This window comes from Panthera leo, chromosome D4 (genome assembly GCF_018350215.1).
Source record: "Panthera leo isolate Ple1 chromosome D4, P.leo_Ple1_pat1.1, whole genome shotgun sequence".
NCBI classification, from domain to species: Eukaryota; Metazoa; Chordata; class Mammalia; order Carnivora; family Felidae; genus Panthera; species Panthera leo.
The window spans coordinates 16,967,919-16,992,918 of record NC_056691.1 but is presented as its reverse complement, the minus strand read 5'-3'; the positions used below and the strand labels follow the sequence as shown (position 1 = coordinate 16,992,918).

At 42.0% G+C, this 25,000-nt stretch overlaps 1 protein-coding gene across 6 annotated transcripts in view; it reads left to right on the top strand.

Annotated features, from left to right (window-relative positions):
• The window catches only part of CARNMT1 (carnosine N-methyltransferase 1), a 43,820-nt gene extending 26,809 nt beyond the window's left edge, over window positions 1-17,011 (top strand). For 5 of the 6 annotated variants that reach the window (XM_042912607.1, XM_042912609.1, XM_042912613.1 and 2 more), the window contains 5 exons: window positions 348-488; window positions 1,454-1,632; window positions 3,858-3,971; window positions 13,363-13,466; window positions 14,359-17,011. In XM_042912607.1, coding sequence (XP_042768541.1) covers window positions 348-488; window positions 1,454-1,632; window positions 3,858-3,971; window positions 13,363-13,466; window positions 14,359-14,460 — 640 coding nt within the window. In that variant the 3' untranslated portion in view covers window positions 14,461-17,011. Of the gene's footprint in view, window positions 1-347; window positions 489-1,453; window positions 1,633-3,857; window positions 3,972-4,470; window positions 4,557-13,362; window positions 13,467-14,358 lie in introns of those variants that run through there. The other variant, XM_042912608.1, reaches the window with a different exon arrangement.
• The last annotated feature ends 7,989 nt before the right edge of the window (window positions 17,012-25,000 follow it).

Genomic DNA, 25,000 nt, shown 5'->3' with positions numbered 1-25,000 from the left:
TTGTGTGTATCGGGATCCCTTCCCTGGGGATGATTCGTCTTTTTGAGGTAGTTGTTGTTCAAGTGACAGCTACTTGGGAATATGAGTGTCTTTGTAAGTTTAGATATAAGGTGACTCCTTTCTTTCCTGAAAAATATTTAGAGCATGAAACCTTCACCCGATATCTGCACATGTGATAATTCCTCATACTCTTATTTTTCATTTATGTTTAGAAGTACTTCTCAATTTTAAGAAGTCAGAGTCTTGAGTGAACTTACTGAATATCTAAGTTTTTAGTTAATGTGGATTTTGTCTTTTTTTTTTTTTTTCTTTGAGGGGTTGGACATAATTGCCTTATTTCATTTCAGGGATCCTTCTAAAGTAAATATTCTGGTACCTGGTGCTGGACTAGGAAGACTGGCCTGGGAGATAGCTATGCTAGGTTATGCTTGTCAAGGAAATGAATGGAGTTTTTTTATGCTCTTTTCTTCCAACTTTGTACTCAACAGGTATTTAATTTACTTTTTGCTAGAAATAGTAATTTCTCAGAATCAGATTGACTTACCTATTTTTGAGCCATTCTGAATTTGAAGATAAATACATAGTGTTTGATTATATGTGTCATAATTGTTTCTTATATTAACATCAAGTTGCTTATACAAAATACCACTTTTAATCAGTTCCTAGTTAGCAGAATGTTGAAACAGGATGGATAAGTGACTTTTTAGAAAATGATGAGATATCCCACAAAACAGAAATGCTTCCTGTGCAGAATTGCAAGACTGTATGTATGATCCGGGAAGGAGTGTTTTCTCTCTGTTCCCTAAACTTCTCCACCCATTGGTTTCTTTAATGGAATCAGAGTTCGGTGTAGCAGTCGTAACTTCTTCCCTTAATCAGATTCTTATAAAGTGGCCAAGTATGCTCCTATGACTGAGTTGGAAACATCTCTCAGAATTTCTGTGGCCTCTTTTAGAAAATAGTGGAAAAGGGTTGTTATTTTTAAAGCCAGAAGAGGTGCATTGGGAAAAAAGAACTAGCTGCCTTGTTTAAATTAAATACAATGTTTTCTTGGTGGCAGTATGAGTTAGGGAGGGGTGAGAAGGTTAAAAGGAGACAATTAGAATAGTTGAGTAGCAAACGAAACCCATACCACTTTTTTGAGAAAATAGTGGACTGTGTTTTTACTTGAGTCTGAAGTTTGGAAATACATTTTTTAAAATGTGAGTGAACGACACATTTATATTTCTGAATTTACTTTAATTTTTTTTCCTGTCTTTTAATTCATGATTGGTTGCTCATCTACATGTGTATGTGCATTTTCAGATAATTGGGGAGGGGTACAGTGGTAGCACTTTTAAGTATTAATGAGTTTTATAAGTAAACCTTCAATCAGATTATATTTTAGTGTTTAAAGTAGATTTTTTTGGTGACGTTTTTAGTTAACACTGAATTTTATGCTCCTATTTTGCAGATGTTCTGAAGTTAATAAATATAAGCTTTATCCTTGGATTCATCAGTTTAGCAATAACCGGAGGTCAGCGGATCAGATTCGACCCATCTTTTTCCCTGATGTTGATCCCCACAGTCTTCCTCCCGGTTCTAACTTTTCGATGACAGCAGGAGATTTTCAGGAGATTTACTCAGAATGCAGTAAGTCCAAAACAAGCATTTAAACGGTCTGGTCCTTTGCTCTAAATTTAATGAGCCAATTTTATACTAAGGCAAAGTTTTGGTCATTCACTCTGATAGTAGAATGTAAGGTATACTTCAGTGACAATTTAGGATATTCAAAGACATGTGTAAGGTAATGATGGGAAATATAAAGAAGGGTAAGATTCCACAATTCAGAAATGTAGACTCTGTTGGGTCTATTAATATAAGATGACATGTAAACAAATTTCATTGAGTAATGAGTACAGTAAAGATAAAAGTAGATGAGTGTGGGAAAGAAGTTCTTTGTAGAGAGAAGGCTGTGACTTCAAGAATAGGGAGAGAGAGGTAGTACAAAGAGATGAATGAATAAGGTCATCGGAGATGGTGACACAGCCTGACTGGAAGGAAAAGAGAGGTTGGTTTGGGAGTTTAATGGCGGATGTGGCTAGAAAAGTAGGTTGGTTCCAGATTGTGGAAGACCTTTATAATCAGGTTATGAAGTTTGGACTTCACTTGGGCAAACTGTCGAAGTTTGAGCCAGCATTAGAGAAAAGGAGACGGTAATGGAGAGAGGGGCAAGGGGAAGTGGATTGGCAGTAAAAGCAAGAGGAAAAGTAGAATGCTGAGAGGTCGGTAAGGTCATTAATTCAACAGGTACTTTTCTGAGCACCTGCTAAGTCCCAGGTGTGTTGTAGGCATTGGAAAGAGAGCAGTGAGCAAAGCACAGTCCCTGTACAGGGGTTTCTATTCTGATAGGGAGTGAGGGGCAGTGACATGAACATTGTGAGGAAGAATACTAAGGCAGGGTGACAAGGATATAGAGTGGCGGGGGAGGGGCTGCTGTTCATCGAGTTCTCAGGGAAGTCCTTTCCAAGCCAAACTTTAAAAAAATGTTGAGCAGAGAACCTCGAAAAAGTGAAGAGGCAACCCATTAGATACTTGGGGGGGAATGTTGCAGAGAGAAAGAATGGCGAGAGGAGGATTCGCGGTGGGGAGGGCGCTTGTTCTGCTCAAGGAAGAGCGAGAGGCCACTCGGGCTGGGGTGTGGTGGGCAGTGGGCACCGCGGTGGGAGGCCAGGTTGGGGAGGGTTTGATTGTACTCAGAGAGGTGGGAAGCCATTAGAGGGATCGAGGTAGGTTTTTGTCGCTTTTTCCCTGAACTCTGACATTGGGAAAACCTGTACTTTGAAGGTGGAAAGAGTGAGATGGAAGATGTTGGGTGCTGGGGATAGAGAGCGAGGGCTCAGAATAGAGCTGAAATAATGGGAAACATCAGTTAGGCGAGTCCAGGGGACATTGTTCTGCAGCAGGATTTGGGAGAGCAGATGGTGACACAGGCCTCCTCGGTTGGATGCGTGCCTTTGTCGTGCCAGCATTTGTACGGAGGCCTGCCTTAGTTCAGCTTCTGTCCCTGTCCTGGGCCACAGCCTCCAAGGACACTGCTGTCCAGGGGGTTCACTTGGCTACCTGGCCCCCCTTTTACACCGGCCAGTATCCGGAGCACTGGCGGGTAGTTTGAGTATTTTGATGCCATTCATTTCTTACTTGGCAACAAGTGCCTACAGTCTTTCTGAAACTTGCCAGAATTGATGGTTAACATTGGCTTAAATCACAGTTTAAAGTTCAAATAACTATTTATCTTAATTGATTTGAAATGAAGGGTAGACATTGAGTAGATTATAAACAAAACTCTTACGAGTACCTTTTGGTAAAGATACTAGTAATATAGGCTATCAAAAATGGTTTCCAAGCTGATCATCAAATTCTTCCTTTTTTTAAAAAACCTTTTTTAATGTTTATTTATTTTTGAGAGAGAGAGAGAGAGAGAGAGTGAGCATGAGCGAGAGAGAGGGAGAGGGGCACAGAATCCGAAGCAGGCTCCAGGCTCCAAGCTGCCAGCACAGAGCCCGATGCGGGGCTCAAATCTGAGAACTGTGAGATCATGACCTGAGCTGAAGTCAGACGCTTAACTGACTGAGCCACCCAGGCACCCCGACTATCAAATTCTTAATAAAAACTTTTATGAATTGCAAAGTATCTCATAAATGATTGTTTGGTTACCGTAATTACACAGTTGATTGGAAGAGTTTAGCTTCTGTATTCCTCCAGTTAAATTAAATATTCATAGTCTCTTAAGACATAGCTGGTACATTTATGGAATTAATTAAAAGAAAAGGCAGAATAACATAATTAAATGTAGTAACTTGGTTTTCCTTCACTAGATACCTGGGACTGCATTGCTACCTGTTTCTTCATAGACACAGCTCACAATGTAATCGATTATATTGACACAATATGGAAAATACTCAAGCCAGGTGGAATTTGGATAAATCTAGGTAAGTTCCTCAGTATTTATTAGAATCTCATACAGTTATCTGAGTACTTAGAGCAGTTCTCTGTTTGGTAATTTCACAGTAACCGATGTTCACAAAGGTTATAGTTAGTTAAATTGTACAGTATCCTTTAGATACTATCCTAGTCAGTCATGCAGTTCCTCTGAAAGCAGTGGAAACCCCAGAAGTTGTGTATTCTCCTAGGTCATTCTCACAGCAGTCCTCATTTCAGAGAGTAGTTATTACCCTGATAACCCTTTCTCATCATCCCCACCCTCCCCTCCAGTGACAGCAATCTGTCAAGAAGGAAGTGCTCTTTTTTTCTTTCAAATGAGACATTTGAAAGAAAGCCCTTAAACCGCCCCCCCCCCCCCAACTTTCTCCGAGGTACAAATACATAGTGGGAAAAGAGTAGATACGGTGATTTTCAGGACTGCCTTGAGTTTAAGAGAGAATATCATTTCATTTATGCAAAAACCTTTTTACTGCATCCTACCACTAGGTGATGAATATTCCCATCCAGCATCTAGAGGAAGTTACCAGTTTTATCTTCCTCCTTTAAAATAAAGGGAGAATAATAATACCAAGGTAAATATACTTGTGTTTTTTAGTTAGATGTATAATCCATGTTAAGAAAGACATAATGGCTAGGGGCGCCTGTGGGCTCAGTCGGTTCGGCGTCCGACTCCTCATTTCAGCTCAGTTCATGATCTTACAGTTTGTGGGACTAAGCTGTGTGCTGACAGTGGGGAGCCTGCTTGGGATTCTCTCTCACTCCCTCTGTCTCTGTCCCTCCCCTGTTCCTGCTCTCTCTCTCTCTCTCTCTCTCTCAAAATAAGTAAATAAACTTAAAAAAAAAATAGACGTAATGACTAGAATATAAAGATTTTCAAGATGAGGGTTATTACGTAACATAAGAGGACAGATACACCTTGTTTGAATCCATGGCCTTCAGGATTGGTCTAGTTTTGTTGTTGGTTCTGTCGTGTGCTCTCTTTAAAAAAAAAAAAAAAAATTTTTTTTTTTTTAACACTTACTCATTTTTTGAGAGACAGAGACAGAGTGTGAGTGGGGGAGGGACAGAGAGAAAGGGAGACATCAAATCTGAAGCAGGCTCCAAGCTCCAAGCTGTCTGCACAGAGTCTGATGTGGGTCTCGAACTCATGGACCATGAGATCGTGACCTGAGCTGAAGTCGGACACTTAACTGATTGAGCCACCCAGGCACCTCTGTGCTCTCTTTTTAGTGATTGGACCCAGGCACCTCTGTGCTCTCTTTTTAGTGATTGGACTTGACCACAGATTTTCCCATTAGGACGAAGACTAGAGGCAGTATTAGGTCTTTTCAAATTTCTCTTTAGAATTTCATGGGGGCAAATGAGAGTAGTTGTAAAATGTAACCATCATATGAAACAATTATCTCAAACCTTAGATCCTCTTTAAAAGTAGTCACTTCTTTAAAGCAGATTTCTTTAAAAATTTCCCAAGAAATGATTGAACTGTAATACAGTTGACCCTTGAACAATGTGGGCATTAGAGGGATGCTGATCCCTTGCACAATAAAAAATCTGCATATAACTTTTGACTCCCCAGAAACTTAACTACTAATGCCTGTTGACCAGAAGCCTACTGATAACATAGTTAACACATATTTTGTATATTACATGTATTATATATTGTATTCTTACAGTAAAGGAAGCTAGAGGAAAGAAAATGTTATTAAGAAAATTATAAGGAAGGTGGGGTCTGTGGGTGGCTCAGGTGGTTAAGCGTCTGACTTCGGCTCAGGTCATCATCTAGCAGTTAGTGAGTTCTAGTCCCGCATCGGGCTCTGTGCTGACAGCTCAGAGCCTGGAACCTGCTTCAGATGCTGTGTCTCCTTCTTTCTCTGCCTCTCCCCTTTTTATGCTCGCTCTCTCTCTCTCTCTCAAAAATAAATTAAAAAATATTTAAAAAGTTAAAAAAAATTATAAGGAAGAAAAAATACACTGAGTACATTAAGTTTCACTGGCATGTATTTATCAACACAAAACGTGTGTAAGTGGATCGGTGCGGCTCACACCTGTGATTTTCAAGGGTCAGATGTATTACCTACTGGATATTTGCTCACTGGGGGTTAGACGGTGTGTGAGCCACTTGTAAATACATTATTAAATCTGAAAACAGCCCTATGTTGAAATGGTATGTCTGCTGTCTTACAGTTGAAGAAACTGAGTCTTGCTTTTAAGTAACTAGCTGTGGGATCCTTGGGGTCCTTGGGGTCCTGGAGCTTATATATGGCAGAGACAGGCTCACAGCCCACATCCAGTACCTCGAATGCCTAACCAGCTAGCCTTCCGGCTCACCCTGGGTCATTTCGTGACTTAGCAGTAGCAGTCATGTTATGTAATTAATACTTTTGACCCCAATTACTGAGACATGGTAAGGATTTGTGTATTTCCAAAGCATTGGGTTAAGTTTCACAGAAACCACTTTTCTGTTTGAACTTTTAATTGGTTTATTAATATTGTATTAAGTTATATAATAACAATAATTGTTTACAACTGCCTGGAATAAATAAAATTGGCCCTGCCTAAGCATACTGTTTGATAAGAATGGATGTGCTGGGCTCTATTGTGATCTGTCCCAGGCACCAGAGGGAATAGGGCACATTGGTTAGTGGGAGGTCAATGAGGAGATCTTCTACTCTTCTTACCAGAGTTTCAAAACGATTCTGAGAATTCTCAGAAGTAGTGGAGTACTCAGAGTAGTGGAGAAGCATAGTCCTTAAAAATACTTGTTCAAGGGGTGCCTGGGTAGCTCAGTCGGTTGGGCGTCCGACTTCAGCTCAGGTCACGATCTCGCGGTCTGTGAGTTCGAGCCCCGCGTCGGGCTCTGGGCTGACAGCTCAGAGCCTGGAGCCTGCTTCCGATTCTGTGTCTCCCTCTCTCTCTGCCCCTCCCCCGTTCATGCTCTGTCTCTCTCTGTCTCAAAAATAAATAAACGTTAAAAAAAATTAAAAAAAAAAAATACTTGTTCGGAAGGTTAGTATTTTCCAAGTAAAATTCTTTTAATGTATAAGCTGAGGGGCGCCTGGGTGGCTCAGTCGGTTGGCGGCCAACTTTGCCTCAGGTCATGATCTCACAGTCCGTGAGTTCAAGCCCCATGTCAGGGACTTGACAGCTCGAGGCTGGAGCCTGCTTCAGATTCTGTGTCCCACCCGCCCTCTGCCCCAACCCGACTTGTGCTCTGTCTCGCTCTCTCAAAAAGAAATGTTAAAAAAACATTAAATGTATAAGCTGAAGAATTGTAAAAATAATAATTATGTCAGGGTGCCTGAGTGGCTCAGTCAGTTGAGTGACTCTTGATTCCGGCTCCGGTCTCGATCACAGGGTTGTGGAATCCATTGAGCCCCATGTCAGGCTCTGCGGCCAGCATCGAGCCTGCTTAAGATTCTCTCTCTCTCCCTCTGCCCTTCACCCCCCCCCCCCCCGCTTGTGCGCTGTCTCTAAAAAAACAATTGAAAAATAAAAATAAAAATAATTGGCTCGGTGAATATACCAGTAATACTGTTGTGCTCCAGGTATCTGTGCAGAGCAGTGTTGTTCGCTTCTTAGGCCACGTGCTCGTCTTTTACTAAACGTAACTCTTACTGCTGCTTCTCCTATTCTTTCATCTCTCTGGTCCACATACCTCTGTTATGTGCCACGCCACTCGGTACCAACTTGGGTTCTTCGGAATCGAAGAGAACCCCATGTCTTTTTCAATCCGTCATCTGCGCAGATTTCCCCCACCCGGAAAACCGTGTGTCCTCCTTAGCCCTCTTCTTCCTTACCATCGACACCTAGTCCACAAGTTGTGTCTCCTAAAGCTTCCTAATAGGTCTTGAACCTCTTTCTATCTCAGGGTTTCTCAGTGGCAGCACCCTTGATATTTGGGTCAAGATCATTCTTCATTTGGACGGGCGGAGAGGGAGGGCTGTCCTATACAGTGCAGGGGGGTGGGGGGGGGGGGTTGTGCTGTACTCTGCAGGGGGGCGGAGAGGGAGGGCTGTCCTATACAGTGCAGGGGGGGGGGGGGGGTTGTGCTGTACTCCGCAGTGGGGGCGGAGAGGGAGGGCTGTCCTATACAGTGCAGGGGGGTGGGGGGGGGTTGTGCTGTACTCCGCAGTGGGGGCGGAGAGGGAGGGCTGTCCTATACAGTGCAGGGGGGTGGGGGGGGGTTGTGCTGTACTCCGCAGTGGGGGCGGAGAGGGAGGGCTGTCCTATACAGTGCAGGGGGGTGGGGGTGGGGGGGTTGTGCTGTACTCCACAGGGGGGCGGAGAGGGAGGGCTGTCCTATACAGCGCAGGGGGGTGGAGAGGGAGGGCTGTCCTGTACAGTGCCGAGTGGTGAGCAGCGTTCCTGGCTTCTGCTTACTCAGCCGCAGTGACACGTCCTCAGTTGTGACGACAGAAATGCAAAATCACCCCAGTTGAGAAGCGCTGCCCCAGTCTCCTGCTAGTTGAGGGCTCAGGCCCTCATCATTGCTTGCCTGGGTTGTGCAGCAGTTCCCGGAGTGTCCCCCATGTCCAGGTTGTCTCCAGCCTCGTGCCTCTTCTGGTTCTCTGTGCGACCCCTGGAGTGATCTTCCCCGCAAGCCGATCTCTTGCTGTCCCACTCCTCACATAGAATTCCAGCTTTCTGGATGACCTAAGCTCTTCAGGATTGTGCATAGTGCCCTTTGTGATCTTTGCTGTGTCTTGTGTCTTAGTTTCATTTTTTTTTTTTTTTTTTTTTTTTTACCTCCCCAGCCTTGAAAGCCTTTTCTGTTTTCCCTCTGTTCTCACGTTGGCTCTTTGCTGTGTGCGCTCAACACTCAGCTCAGGTGATCCTTCAAGATGGAGTAAATTTTTGTTGTCTTCCTCTTTTATGTTCTCACAGAATCTGTGAGCATTTAACACAGCGTCGTGTTGCCACCTGGGTTTCTGTTTTCCCCGTTGGTCTCTGAGCTCAGGGAGGGCCAGAAGCTGTGCTTGCTGTTTGACCTCCCTCAGAGCCCGACAGTTCGTGGCCGTTTAGTGACTGTTCTGTGTGTGAGTATATTGTTTCAGTATTTGAAAGCGGAAACAAAGTAATGGTAGAAGACCGGCTGCCAGGAGACATGACAAAGTGGCATTTATATGGGTAAATTTGTAACATTCCCATGGTTTTGGCTTCAGTCGTGTGGGCCTGGAAAATTAATTTTACGTATAAGCCGAGAGCGTATCAGCCCCTGGGGGGTGATTTCACACTCACCATGCTGTCCTAGACCAGAACATTCATATGGAAGGAGTGCTGGGTGCATAACTAAAAAGCCGTATTGGAAGTTAAATTATAACAAACATATTGTGTACATTCTATGAAATCAGAGTTGGGAATATGGTTAATTTGTAAACTGCTTTAAGGGGGATTTGAAGTTCTCTGATCTTCCTCAGGTGAGGGAAAGCTAGTGAGCTTTTTAAGGGAACTGTTTACATGTGTCCTTGGGGAAACCTTTTGTTCAGTTTTTCATGCTGACCAGTGCTCCCTAAACGCATGATGGGTAATGTATTTTAAACCGTGTGCACGGGTGTGCATATGTCTGCACTGACACTTAGGTCCAGCACTGGAGGGCAGGCGATTAGTGAAGTGAATCTAAACTTCATCTGGAAGAATAAACAGGTGAAAGTTCTCAAAAGAAAGACCCTCCTACTGAGATAAACCCATTTCTTCCTAAACACTTCTGACACATCTGGACACCAAATGAGGTGTTTTCCTCCACAATAAGGGATTCTCTTGGACACCAGCTGGGTGTCCTCAGTTTAAGTACTTCCTATATTGTCTTCCTGGACATAGTGTAAGATACCATGGGTTAAGGGTTTAGCCTCCAAGACCTCCGCCCCCACCCCTCCACACACTCAAATGCTAGTCACAAACTGTCCCCTGTGCTTCTGACCAGCTGTTGGTCTATAGGCTGTAGATTGGAGGTTCTCTGCCAGAGACCAATATGTATATTTTCTATTATCTTACAAGCACCAAAGGAGAACTTTATAAAGTGTAATGAGAGATGAGTCCTATATTTTAAAGCATTATAAAGCTTGATATTTTATAAACGTGGGAAACTTCCTATAAAAGGTGGGTATTTGACCCATTGCCTCCTTCACTCACTGAGACTTTGTTACAGTGATTATAAAAATAGAAAAAAGTCTAAAACAATGACAGAGAACGGCAGGGATGTCATTAAGGGACAACAGAATGTAACAGTTTTTCAGAAGATACGGTAGGTGGATAAGTTTTGCAAAAACCAACCAACAAATAAACAAAAAACAAAACACCGATGTGAACAGAGCTGGTTGACCTGGGATAACCCTGGAAAATGACTATCTGTGTGGAAGATCTGGTATGATCCTGGAACATGAGTGGCCATATGGGGAAAAACGGGAATTGAAGGTCAGCGCATAGGGACCAGTTCATCCCTATGTAACCAAGTAACCAAGATGCCTCCCTTATGCCCATTCCAGTCCATGCTCAGTCAGAGACCAGAAATTTAATTTACTGGAAAAAGTGACTGGAAAAGAAGAAAATTTAGGAAGACGTGACCTAGTAGAGAGTAAGCGTGAGACACAGGACAGAAAAGAAGGAGATTGATTAAAAGTCCGTGACTAGCACCCACCCTCGCCCACAGTACCTCCCTCCTTTCCTGCCTATAAAACTTTCTGTTGAGGTTTGAGTGCCAGCTCTTTTGTTCTGGGCAATTGCAAACCATGTTTCTGTAAGTGGGCATGTCAACAAAGCTACCACAAGCTTTCTTCTAGTTAATGTATAGGATATCTTTTTCTAGATCTTAAGTCCTTTCTTTGTTTCAGAAATGTCTTATAAACAGCACACTTACATTTTGTTACCCAATCTGACTGTCTCTGTCTTTTAACTGGAACTTTTAGAACCTTAAAAATACAAATGGTTTAAATTAACTTGTCCCAGATTGGGCAGGTGGGTACCCCCTTCTCCTGTGTCCTTTGGACATATCCCTTTTGATATGTTCCTCCTTTGTGGAAAAGCCAGGCATTCTAAGCACATGTTGTACTTTCTCTGCCAGGCCCTGAGATAAGCCATTTTACCCCCAAAGATTCCTGGTTCTTTTTAATAGAGAACGGTATGTAGAAATGCTACATTAATTATATTTGTAGACGTCCGAAATCTGCCCAGAGATATTTGTCGAATTACTATCTGTAATAGACTGTAAAAAATACAAAACTATAGGGGCGCCTGGGTGGCTCAGTCGGGTAAGTGTCCACCTTTTGATTTTGGCTCAGGTCATATCTCATGGTCTGTGGGATTGATCCCCACCTTGGGCTTTACTCTGACTTTGCAGAGCCTGCATGGGATTCTCTCTCCCCCTTCTCTCTAACCCTCCCCTCCTTTCTCTCAAAATAAGTAAATAAACTTTTAAAAAATTAAACACAACTATAGTAGTTATCTTTAGGTGGTAAAATTACAGATGCTTACCTGTACATTCACTGCTACGCTGGGCATCATTGTGAAACTGAAAACGTGTTCCTTTACTCATGTAGCTTGCAATTTGGTTAAAAAAGGCACTGATTACATGAAAAATAATCAGTGAGCAATGCAACACTACATAAAATGAGTTTTACAGTGTGGTGTATTGAGAGAGTGAGCAGTAGGGCTGGGAACTTGGAGGGATTATACTAAAACTTGATTCCAGCAAGGTTTTGGAGCATGGTTAAAGCTTGAGTTGGAAAGTTGGAGCTCTCTAAGTGGGACACAGCATGAGTAGAGGTACCATATGACCTGAGGGTGTAAGAATCATTGGAGTGGGTTCATTTAGATACAGTAAAACAATATTGTTGGAGGCTCTTAAAATAATGGCGCAGAAACATCATACACTTTAGAGCAGGACAGACTACAGTGCTCTGTGTGTTTATAAAAAGGCTTCCAAGGGTTCGGATGGTCTAGGACACACAGCAGGTACTCAGTAAATGGTAGCTCCTGTCATTTTTATTAGTACTAATGAAACTAACAGGAAGTTAAGCTTGACAGAATAGTTTGATAGGGAACCGTTGTTGTGTTCTGAAAAAGAGTAATAACATACATGTTCGTCGTCATTTTTTTAGTGTTTTATGTAAGGTTAAAAAGAGGAGCGGAAGAAAAACATTTTAAGTCTTAGTAAGTATGTTCCACAGAGTGATGAGCCGTTTGGGAGGAGAAACCGTCCTGTTATTCTTATTTCCTGTGATGAGCACATTGTGTGAGGCTTAGGGGTGGTGAGTTGGACCTGGCATCTATAGTTAACCCAATGAACTGGTAAAAAAAAACAAAAAACAAAAAACCAAGATTGTTTAGTTTAGTCCTGAAGCATAACTGTTGAATGGTAGCGTTGCCTGGACGAGGCTGATGCATTGGGCAAAATGTGAGAGGTTGAAAGATTGAAGAATCTGGTTTGAATCAGATGATAGTTCCTTGGACATGTGGAATGAGAGGGTAGTAAAAGGAGAATGTCATTTTAAAAAGTTGGGATTGCTGTCATTTGCTCAGTGCCTTCTCTACACTGGGTGTACTGGATGTTACCCGTTAGATGGAGCGAGCCAGTGGCTTGCCCACAGGCACACAAGTAGTAAGTGTTGGAGCTGGGATATGAGCTGAGCACTTCAAAAAGCCAGCCCCAGTGTCACCTCCTCCTTCCAGAAAGCCTTGCCTAGAACCTCCCATCGCACCCACACTGTCTCTCACCCAGGCTAGCTGGAGGACCCTTGTGTTTTCATGGGACGTCCAGTTTGTGGCTGCCGTTGGGCATTTACTTAAGGCATTATAATTACAGTGTACCTTTGGAAGTTAGGGACCTGGCATTCCCTGATGCAGTTGCTCCTTCCGTAACAGGTGTAAGCGCCGTGATGTGGAGAATCACTGGGAAGCCCTGGTATACCAGAGGGACTCACTCCCCGGGAGTGCAGCCCCCGCACTCGAATGTCAGCTACGGGGCCAAAGTCTCAGGGGTCTGGACACGTGCCCTTGGCAGACGTAAACGTTCTTTACGTCTCCTTTTTATGTTCCGTCTACTGCCCAACTTCTTTTATTTTTTAATTTTTTTTTTTTTTTTTTTTTTTACGTTTATTTTTGAGACAGAGACAGAGCATGAACGGGGGAGGGACAGACAGAGAGGGAGACACAGAATCGGAAGCAGGCTCCAGGCTCTGAGCCATCAGCCCAGAGCCTGACGCGGGGCTCGAACTCACAGTCTGTGAGATCATGACCTGAGCTGAAGTCAGACGCTTAACCGACCGAGCCACCCAGGCGCCCCTCTACTGCCCAACTTCTAATTCAGCTTGGAGTTGTATCTAACACAGCAACTGGTGCATGTTTATATTTAAGTAATTCATTCATGATATCTTTAAACCATAGGTCCTCTGCTGTACCACTTTGAAAATTTGGCAAACGAACTTTCCATAGAATTGAGCTATGAAGATATAAAAAACGTTGTTCTGCAGTATGGATTCCAGGTGGAGGTAAGGCTGGAATGAAGTACGGCCACGGTTTCACTTCCAAAGCTTTAATCTTAGGACAGTTACAGGCTTTCACCTCTTCACCTGTGTTTTCATCCCTGAAGTGAAAATAATACGCACTCAGCTTTTAGAATGATAAAGATTTGGCATAATGTATGTGTAAGGAGAAAACTATAATCCTCAATGTGATCAGTCACCTTTCCGTAGTACGTGGTAGCTGCCCATGGTCATGGCGTCAGCTCCTGTAGACTCACAGATACCAAGTACGCTAGGGTCTGGACAAGCAGAGGTGGGGGGACAGGGGGTATCGTTCACCGTATGTACTTTTGTAGTCTTCGTTTCTTATGTGGGATTGTAAGACTTTATGATACTTTGACTTATGTTTTAATTGTGTGTTTTTTTTAAAGTATTTCATTGATTTTAAAAATCAACAACAGATTCATTCTTCAAAATAAGGAGAAGTTGGGGTGCCTGGGTGGATCAGTCGGTTAAGTGTCTGACTCTTGATCTCATGGTCATGGGATCGTGGGGCTCCACACTGGGCATGGAGCCTGCTTAAGATTCTCTCTTTTCCTCTCCTGCCTCTCCCCCACTTGTTCTGTCTGTCTGTCTCTCTCAAAAAAAAAAAAAAAGAGAGAAAGAAGAGTAACGTATCAGTGATGTAGAGCTCAAGCTCTGGAGTTGGACCGCCTGAGTTGGAATCCCAGTTCTCCCACTTACTGGTGGCATGACCTTGAGCAGTCTGTTCTTTGTAAAGTTAGGATTACTAATAATGCCAGTATTGGGGTATCTGTATGTACTAAATGAGTTAATATGAGCTCCCGTCACTCACAAGCACTCAGGATCTGTGTCATCGTCATGCTCATCACCATTCTGGTTGTTGTTTGCATTCCAGGTTGAAAAGGAATCTGTCTTGTCAACATATACTGTGAATGACCTCTCCATGATGAAATACTACTATGAATGTGTCTTGTTTGTGGTCCGTAAACCACAGTAACGTTCTCAAGTGGTATCAGCAGGAAAAAAGCTTCATAAGAGCAAATGCTGAAATAAACAACTCAAAGTCAACTATCCCATCGACAGGACACAACCTCAAATCAGTGGTGCCTTCTTATTCCTAACAAAATTTAGAAATAGCGTCTATTTTCTTAATACGTCTATTGCTTTTTCAGAAATATACTATGCTGTGCATATTTGTACTACAAAAGTAAAAAAAGGAGGAAATGTCTTCAAGTATACTTTTTCCTTGAAGCCCAGAATTGTCTTTCAGTAGAAAAACCCATCTCCAGTGGTCTTCATGAAGCTGTCTATTGCCAAGTCCGCCATGTTCATGACTACTAGTATTGAAGCCCCCCCAAGTCTTTCTGTTCTGTGTGCATTGCACATGGTACTTTTAGAAGAGTCTGAGGATCCTCTCTCACATTCAGCATCTGGAATTGGGACTTCTGTTTGCTTTGGACCGAAGCGATCCCTACAGAAAATGTGCGCCCTTTTATCATTCGGATTATTTTTTTGCCAGCTCAGCTGAACTTGGGCATCAGACGTTTCATTTTTATGAAATGCTAAATTTAATAAGATCACAGGCCGGTAAAATGCATTCAAGTAACTGAGAAAGTGGTCTTTTGGGCACACTGACCTGAACATTATTTGAAAGCATACTCATCATGAATCGCTCTGAAATGTAGAAGGTCTCAGCACTCTTAAGTGAGGCACAAAAGCCTTTATTAAAGGTACTGCTAGGAAAATGGGGAAATAAGAATAAAATCTGCCCATTGGAAATGTCTGATTTTAAACTAGAAGTGAATACAGTCTGTCAGTGAGATGTTTACAATAATGTCTTTTCTTTAAATTACCTGGATTACAAAAGCACGCACTTTTTTTCGTTAAAAAATCAGATACGAGTAAAACTGTCATGACGGTATTACCGTGGGGAAATTCTGAATACGAAATTCAGGGATAAATTACTGCCCGTGGTCTGTCTTCAGTATTGTCAGCAGCAGCCGTTAATGTAATTTCAGATAACGCCAGTTTTGTTCCCTGATAGCTGGAGTTAAAAGAATATATGCTGCTTTAAATTTCTACCTCTAGCAGAATCTTTATTGGAGAGAGTTTTCCTTTGTATTTTTTTATGTTTATTGTTTTGTTTCCAGTAGCTTGGAAAGCAGAAATGACTATTAACCTTTTCTTGGAAAAAGGAAGTACTCGCGTTGAATATTTTCACAGGTGATTATGATGGCGTTAAATGACCTCTGTGGCAATTTGAATTAGATAGACTTAATCTCAGTAATGTGCTGTAGGATTCACGTCATGTTTTAATCGGAAAACCTCCTGGTGAATCTTTAGACCTCTTTTTGTCAGTTGGGCTGGGGGAGTCGACACAGTCTGGCATGTTACCATTGGGAGCTTTTCTGTGTGCAGTAAGGGAGCTCTTGTTCCTGGAAAGGACTCCAGGAAAGCTATTTGACTTGCTAAATTATGGAAGCCTGTAGCCTGTTGAGTTTAAAAAAAAAAAAAAGGAACAAAACACAACTATTTCTCTTTGTTGCCCCATCCCCATACTTGGCAGATGTCCAGTTAATTAGAATTCTCATTAACTACCACCTGAATGAATTTGAAATTAATTTTTAGGGGAAACCACCCCCAAATTTTTGTTTATTTGTTTGAGAAAGAAAAAAGCTAAAAGGATCCTAAGTATTTAAAAAATGCATTGAAAGGAAAGGAATGCATGCTATTTTTGAGTAATGTAGAAAGGCCTTTTATTCACTGACTAGTATTCACTTTTTTACTTGTATCCGAACACATGATCTTGTTTTTCTCATAGAGGCAAAAATGTGTTGACAGCAATGGGTTGGCTTTATTACTTAAAAGTTTTGGCTATCAGGTTTTATTCTTTAATAATGTTACTTACATTTCTAAATCAGAGCTTCATTTTAGTTGATTCTGAAATCAATTATTTCATTTGTTTTTAATCTCTCATATCATGACTACTGTTTTTCAAATGTTCTGCACAAATTTGCATCACTTGTTTTTTCCTACTGCTTTTGTAGTTAATATATTCTAAACTTGAAAATTGTGTCAATCGGTAATAGAAGTGTCACTGGAGGATTTAATTTTATATTATATGTAGTCCTAGCTACTAAAGTGTGTAAGCCTTAAAGTTTTGTGTTCTTTTTCCTTGCATTAGCCCTATACACGGATGTTTCCATTCATTGCCATAAAGCAGGAGGAGATAGGTCATTGTGCTTGCTTTCCAACCCTCTCCCCCCTCCCCCCCTTTCCATATTCCGAAGTAGTGCAGGTTAGGGTCTGTTAATCAAGTGAGCAAGACGGGAAATGTGAAGTATAAAGAGGAGCTGTATAAATCACAGTATAAAATTATGAAGTTTGGGAACTGTAAGATGTACTGTATTTATATGTAATTCTCATTCTAAAAGTTGCCACAAAGGCTGAATTGGAAGCTTCATGTCTGCATGAAATTTCCTATATTTTTAACGTGTATGATGGACTTAATTTTTCTTGAATATTAAAGTCTGCCAATTGCTACGAAACCGCATTTGCTTGGTTGTTTCCATCTAGGTTAGTAGTAACTGTAGATGTAGGCATTTTAATTAATCGAATGCATGCTTTTGAATCTTTAGATGAGCCTATTCTTGTATGCTTCTAGAAAGTCAATAGTAAGAGCACTTGGTCTTAGAGTATGTTAGGCTTCATACTGATTAATCTTGATCTTTGGTTTTGTTAAATAATAGACAAATAACCATAAAGAAAACCAGTACCAGAGAGTTCCAGGACCAGCCATTAGTTGGATAAGCACTGGGCATGGCACTTAAATACTCTGGGTTTGTTTTCCTGAACTTGTTTGTGATCTCAGGCACAGCGCTTGCAGTGTGTCTCCTCATCTGTAAGAGAAGACTGACACCACCGACTTCAGGGGGTTTTGATAAAGTCACGCGCGACTGTGTGCAGTCTTCTGTGTGAACATGTGAAAGCACCTGGTAGACAATGCAGTTTCAATCTGTGCTGACGCTGTACAGTTATACAAAAAGGTGAAGATTAGTAACAGGACATCAGTTTTAATAATGCTATGGCGGAAAAAAGTTTCAGTGGAATCCTGGGGCTGGGGGAGACCAAGAGGACAGGTATGTGTGGATAGATTCTTGAATGTTCAAGTCTGGTGGGAATTGTAAAGAAATAAAATGGTAGGTAATGGGAGAGAGGGCACAAGTAAAACTTCATGGTTATTCCCACTTTTAGAAACATGTCAGTACATGCCTCTTGTGTGTTTATTTCTCTTCAGTAGATACATAGAAGCAGAGTCATTGAGCCAGTGTGTATGTGCCTCTTCAGTCAAGTTGCCTTTCAAAAAGATGAACGATTTACATGCCATTGACAGTGTTTTGGAATAACTTTGTTTTCATTCTCTGCTCAATACTGGATTTTGCTAAGCTTGTCATTTTTGTCAATATGATAGGGAAAAGTATCTAAATTTAATATTATTTCTTGAACGATTAGGGGAGCTGAGCAGTCGTGTAAGCGTAACGCCCAAAGAGAGGGGTCTTTGATCGGCCAGTCGGTCGGTTTTCACCCGGCATAGCGGACGGGTCGTTGGCAGCACTCCAAAAGTTGGTAAAAACGTGTCGAGCTTCATCAAGAGGCGGACTGGCCAATCTCGAGGACTGCTTGAGTTCTCTCCTCTGATAGCAGTGACCATATCTGCTTCTGGTTTTACAGAGCTGGCACTGAGGCTGAACAGCTGCAGCCCGATGGACCCCACTAGGTGTCCACTTGGCCAGCCAGTGCTCTGGGTCCAGGAGTTCAGGGAACACCGGTGAGTCGAGAGCCCCACTGAACCAGCGGCTTTGCTTTAGGTGGCAGAGTGGGGCATAAAGTTGACTCCCAAAGAAACAGCTCCCATCTTATCATGGCACCAAAAAGCTGCTAGGGCCAGGCTAGCTGCACTCTTGAATGTGCTATTTATTTGCCTTGTAATTCCCGTTGGGTATTTTTCACCTTGTTAGTCAGCAAGTCGGAACCGACCCACCTGCAGATGAGAATGTGAAACCGAAGAGGCCTAGGGCCACCATACGCCATGCGTTCAGTCCCAAAAGCTTAGTAGCAGGTTAATAGCTTCCTTCTTTTGTACCAAGGCATGTCTGGTGATGGTCAGGTACTTAGTGCCTGGCTACGGCCTGTGAGAATTTGGGCAGCCGTTAGATCTTTGAAGCGGTGGCTTCTGTCTTGGAGTTTAGTAGTATTTCTGTGGGACCACCCAGGAGGGGACAGTCCATGCAGTAGTCCTTGAACGTGCCACTTACTGCAGGCATGTGATACATCAGGTCCATTATACGGTTATTGAATTGGTCCAAAGCGCCTCAGTGAGAGGTTATTTTTGAGATCTCTGACTCCAGGTAAAAAAAAACAACAAAAAAAAACTATGATTTTTTTTTTTCAGGCCTGAACATAGGTAATTACCTGGCAGGCTCACGGAAGAAAGCTGCCCTCCACTTACCAGACTTGGTGCACAGCTAACGCACTGCAGTCTCCAGTGGGACCTTCAGTCAAGGACACGGGCTTTTATTTTATTTTTTATTTTCTTAAACGTTTATCTATTGAGAGACAGACAGAGACAGGGCGAGAACAGGGGAGGGGCAGAGAGAAGGGGAGACACAATATCCGAAGCAGGCTCCAGGCTCCGATGTGGGGCTCGAACTCACGAACCGCGAGATCATGACCTGAGCTGACGTCGGACGCTTAACCCACTGAGTCCCCCAGGCGCCCCAAGGACACAGGCTTTTATTCACAGCCGCAGTCGTATGTAGCCCAGTGCCTCTATTCAGAGCCTCTCTGTCACGGGCTTCAGCAGAAGCATTCCTCAGATTAACCGACTGAGCCACCCAGGCGTCCCTCATCTTAATTATTGATAGGAGTGAATTTAAACCTACCATTTTGCTAGTTTTCTACTTGTTCCATTTCTTCCCTGTTCCCCCTCTTTTCTCATCTATTTCTGGACTATTTACTTGATTTCATCTCCACTACTGGCTTTTATTAGTTATAGCTCTTTACCAAAAAAAAGTTTCAGTGGTTTCTCTTAGGGCTTCCAATATATATTGCTAGCTTGTTACAGTCTGCCTTCAAAGTATTACACCACTAGATGTATAGTTGTTAGTAACAATTACAACTCTTAAAATATACTTACAATTCTTCTCTTCCATTATTCATGGTATTGTCATGCATTTTAATGTGCATAATAAACCCCAGAATACATTGTTACTATTTTTGCTTTAACTGAATTCTTTTAAAGCAATAAAAATAACAAATATATTTTATGTTTATCTTCATTTTTATAGCTTCTAATGGGTGGTGCTTTAAAAATCTCTCCACAGACTCTTTGACACTCCTCCCTTCGGTACAGCCTCATTCCTCTCCCTCTTCAAGTGTGGACTGTAGTGACACAGTTCTAATGAACAGACTGAGGTAGAGACGTGAGATTTATGTCAGCTCCCCTCAGCAGCAGCAGCTATGCTGTGTGTGTGTGTGTGTGTGTGTGTGTGTGGTATAAGTCCCCTGCTCCAAGTTCTTATTTTGAGCCCCCAATGGAAGGCCATGAAAAAACCCTTGTGTCTGAGACTCCCAGCTCTTCCAAACTGAGATGGTAACCACAACTGCCAAGAATGTGAAACATTTTGCAGGTCATAAAAGACATTGTAGCTTCCGTTTTTCTCTCTCATCACTTGCATTAGGGGAGGTAAGACAGGTCATGAGGACATTCAAATAGCCCTGTGGAGAATCCCACGAGGTGAGTAACTGAGGCCTTCTCGAAACAGTCACATGTACTGGTGGTGGCTCATCCAGCTCCAGTCAGGCCTTCTAACGACTGCAGCCACACGGGCAACCCTGGTCGGCAACCCTAAACTCCCCAGCTAAGCTGATGTTAGAACTCCTGACCCACGACCGAGAAAATGTTTGTTGGCTTGAGCCACGGAGTTTTGGGGTAATTTGTGACAAAATGCTCATTTCTTAGTGTGTACCAAGTTTCCACCTGGAACCTGAAGAACTTCCTTTAATATTTCTCATATCAGGTCTGCTGGCACTGAATTCTTAGATTTTTTTCTGAAAAGTCCTTTATTTTAGTTTCATTTTTTAAAAGATTTGCTGAATACAGAATTCTGGATTGACATTGATTCTTTAAAGACGTCACTCCTTGGACCACCGGAGTGGCTCAGTCAGTTGAGCGTCTGACCGGCTCAGGTTACGATCTCACAGTTCACAAGTTCAAGCCCCGCACTGGGCTGTGTGCTGATAGCATGGAACCTGCTTGGGATCCTCTCTCCCTCTCTCTGCCCCTCCCCTGCTCATGCTCTGTCTCTCTCTCAAAAATAAACATTAAAAAAAATTTTTTTAAGATGTCACTCCAAAAAAAAAAAAAATGTCATTCCATTGTTTTGATGAGTACTCTGCTAGAATTCTTATTTTTGTCTCTCTGAATGTGTTTTTTTTTTTCCCCTCTGGCTTTCAATATTCCCTCTTCAATTTTCAGTCCTTTGACTATGATGTGTCTAAGCATGTGTGGTTTTTCTGGTTTGTTTTTGGAATTTATCCTGTTTGTCATATCTGTGGTTGATGTTACTATTTCTGGAAAATTCTTACCTTTTCAAATATTTCTTCTTCCCTCTTCTCTTCCTGGGACCGCTTTTTCAGGTACATTAGGTTGCTTGTTATTGTCCCGCAATTCCTGGAGCCGCTGTTGTGGTAGTTTCTTGTTTTTATTTAGTTTTTACTCTTTATTTTTTCCTTCATATTTCAGACACAGTATTTCTTCTACTTCAAGTTCCTTAAAACTTCCTTCGTCCATGTCCATTCTAATAATAAGCCTGTTAAGAATTTTCAAGTTATGCTTTTTTATTTCAAGCATTTCCATTTATCTTTAATTTCCATCTCTCTGCTGAAATTCCCTGTGGCTCAACACATGGTGTCTGCTTTTTCCACTGTATCCTTAATATAAGAATTTGACTAATAAAGAGCGATAACCCCAATATCCTGGTCACCTCTGAGTCTAGTTCTGTTAATTGCTTTGCTTCATCTCTTGACAAGGTTTTTGTTTGCTTATTTTCTCCTATTGCTTTCTTTCTGAGTCTTATAGTATTGAATTCCATTTGCTGTGTAGAAAACGACGAACCCAGATAAACAGTATTTATGCGTGGGTATGACTCTATGCCTGGTAGGCTGGTGTGGGAGGCCAAATCAGTGTCACAAGAAGTTGAGTTGGGTTTGCATTATATCTGCACTGCATCACAGGCTTCAACCTCTGCTAGCGGTCACCTGTTGTTACCTTGCGTTTAGAGCGGAGGACAGGATACCAGAGGGTTTTCCCAGTGTTCTTGCATGCTCTCTAGCATTCAGCTGTGTCTGCATGCCTGTGCCATAAAGGAATTTTCACTACATGCTCCAGCCTCTTCCCCAGGGGTACACTACTGGTCCTTGTGAGTCTGTGCTCAGTTCATGGTAGGGAAAACAGGAATTCTTGTCGTAGTGTTGCCTCATTCTTAGGCAGGCTCTGTCACCCAGGCCTCATCAGTGGGTTTTTCCTCAGCATTCCCATCCTCTTCCCGTGTGTTTGTGGTTTGTCTTAAGCAGGAATATCCTGATTTTTGCTTCTACTTTTCCTCCGAGGATCTTTGCTCTTGTCCTAAGGATGAGAGACTTCTTCCTATCCCTCCCCTGAGGCGGGGGGTTTGCTTCTACTCTTCCCCACAAAGAAATAACGTCTGTCCCTTCCAGCCTCCTGCCCTGTCCCAAGTCTTTGTCTGGAGCATCCAATGGAAGGCCATGAAAAAAAAATCTTATGTGCGCAAACATCCTTTGTGTAAGAGACTCCCAATTCTTCCAAACTGAGAGGCTAATCCACAATCGCCAAGAATGAAAACTTTTTGCAGATTTCTTAGCAGCTTATAAAGCAGCCACTTTTGACACAAAACTCCTATATCAAAGTCAAAGGAGAGTTTATAACTCACAGCAATAGCACTAGCCAGAGTATTAATTTTGCACAGTACTCTGAGACCCAAATCACATAGAGGGACACAAGAGAGTTCTAGGTGACACCTGCACAAGCGTTGGGTTGCATCAGAGAACTTTGAGCTTAAGAAACCTTATTCTTTTAGGGTGGGCTAGCAGTAAGTGTGACTGACTTTTTGCCCTAGGAGAAGATACTATGCTAGACAGTAAACAAAACCTGCCCTTTGTTCTAGAAGGAGACACTGTCTCTCTCTTCCAAGCCTGTTCCCTGTACACGTATCCAAGAAAAGACAATCAGGAATACAGTTAGCCAGTACTTCTGCTTGTGAAATATGCTGAAATGGAAGGAAAAAAAAAAAAAAAAAAACATGGAAAATTGACTCCCAACAGAAGATTACAGAAGTCACAAGCTTTTAACTGTTGGCATAAAGGAACTTGTAACCCATACAAGTATCATTGACACTAAAATAATCTGAGGTGGCCCAAAGATGTGTCTCATATGCCCTCTGCCCATGTTTCCTAATATCCCACCCAACTGACTATTAACAATCTTGTCCCAGGAACATTTTGTGTAATACCAAAAAAATGCAAATATACACGTGTGCACATATATGTACATCCTCTACTGTTTTCTTGGTTTTGGCCTATATACATATACATATATATTTTTTGACTTAATACATTTTGCCAATTGTTCTATATCCATACGTATAAATTTACACCATTTAATAAAATCTGCATGTCTGTATGTATAATACATACACACACACTTACATGCAATGCTACCAAGTAACATTTAGTTTGTTTTTAACTTTTTGCTACTCAGCACTATATTACAAGGAATAGCTTAGTACACACCGGCTTTGTGTCTATTCTCTGGACACATTTATACATCTGGTGTAAATTCCTGAAGGTGGCAGTGCATTTTTAAATTTTCACAGATGTCAGATGGCTCTCTTAAAAGGTTACACTTGAAAACAAGGAGCGTATCTGTTTCTCAATATCTTCACCAATACAACCTATTATTAAACATTTAAATGAATAACCTGATGTTGAAAACTGCATTAAAATCCTTTGAAACATGCAATGTTTTTTTGTGGGCTTTTTGTTTTTTTGCTTTCTCGTTTGATTTTTCTGTTTTTGCTCTTCACTATCACAGGCTGCCCGGTAAGGAAGAAATAGAGTGGAGATAGATAGACCTGGTCAGTATCCCAGCCTCACTATTTACTGTGTGGTCTTTAAGTTTTTCATTCACCTCACGTTTATTGAGAACCTGTATTGTGTCTGGAATGGTTTGATCCTGGGGATTCAGAGGTCAAAAGATAGTTTCTCCCACCGGAGCTTCCATAACAGAAAAAGATGTCAAACAAGTAATTACAAAACCGAAACCGAAACTAAAAACCCAAGGAATTACATAATTGTAAGAACTGAGCAGTAGGGACGTGCTGACTTAGAGAAGACTTCCCTAAAGAAATGATATTTGAGCTGAGACCTGAAGGAAAACCAGAACTTCTCAAACACAACGTACAATCAAGGATCCACATTTCATTTTTCAAGTGTTCCTGCCATCATCTTCATTTTCTTATACCCTAATTAATACAAAGAGGGAAACTGGTATTTTTCTAGTCTCTGAGAAAATTTATACAATTGTCTTTACACTGGTTGAGTTCTTGCTTGAATAAAATCAGGTATGTCGTAGTCAGTGGTTTGCATATTACAAGGTTGATGACTCTCCTTTCATACATTATAAATATGTTAATTATGTATTAATACACATTAATATATAAGATGCTAATATATAATGAGTAAATACAATCTACAACAAATGAGGAAACAGGCATATCTCCAAGTTAAAAGTCACACACAATATGACCTTAAAGTCAAAGTGAACTCTTATAGTAAGGCATTTTCGGCTTCCGGGCAAGGTGGAATAATGGACTACATTTATCCTCCCACCTAAAACAACCCCAAACCTGGACACAACATATAAGACAACTGCCAACAAAGGACAGTGATTTCTGAGAGACAGGAAGCAAGCCTGGCAGTGTGCCTGAACTGAGGGCATGCAGTTGACGGTCCAGGGAAATCAAGACGGCTAGAGTTTGCGGGACTGAGTACCCGACAGGAGAAAACCACACACACAGAACCTCTGAAGATCTGAGCACAGTCCCCTAGAGTACTGATCAGTACATGTGTGTGAGATAACTACCCAAGGCCAGAGAAAGAAGCACCAGGGAAGTGAAACTCGTAATACCTGGTATCCAATTAAGAATTACCACGTATACAGGGGCGCCTGGGTGGCTCCGTGGGTTGAGCGTCCGACTTTGGCTCAGGTCATGATCTCACATTGGTGAGTTCGAGCCCCGCGTCGGGCTCCGTGCTGACAGCTCAGAGCCTGGAGCCTGCTTCACATTCTGTGTGTCTCTCTCGCTGCTCCTACCCTGCTTGCGCTCTATCAAAAATAAATAAAAATATTAAAAAAAAAAAAAAAGAATCACCACATATACAAAGAACAAGACAACACC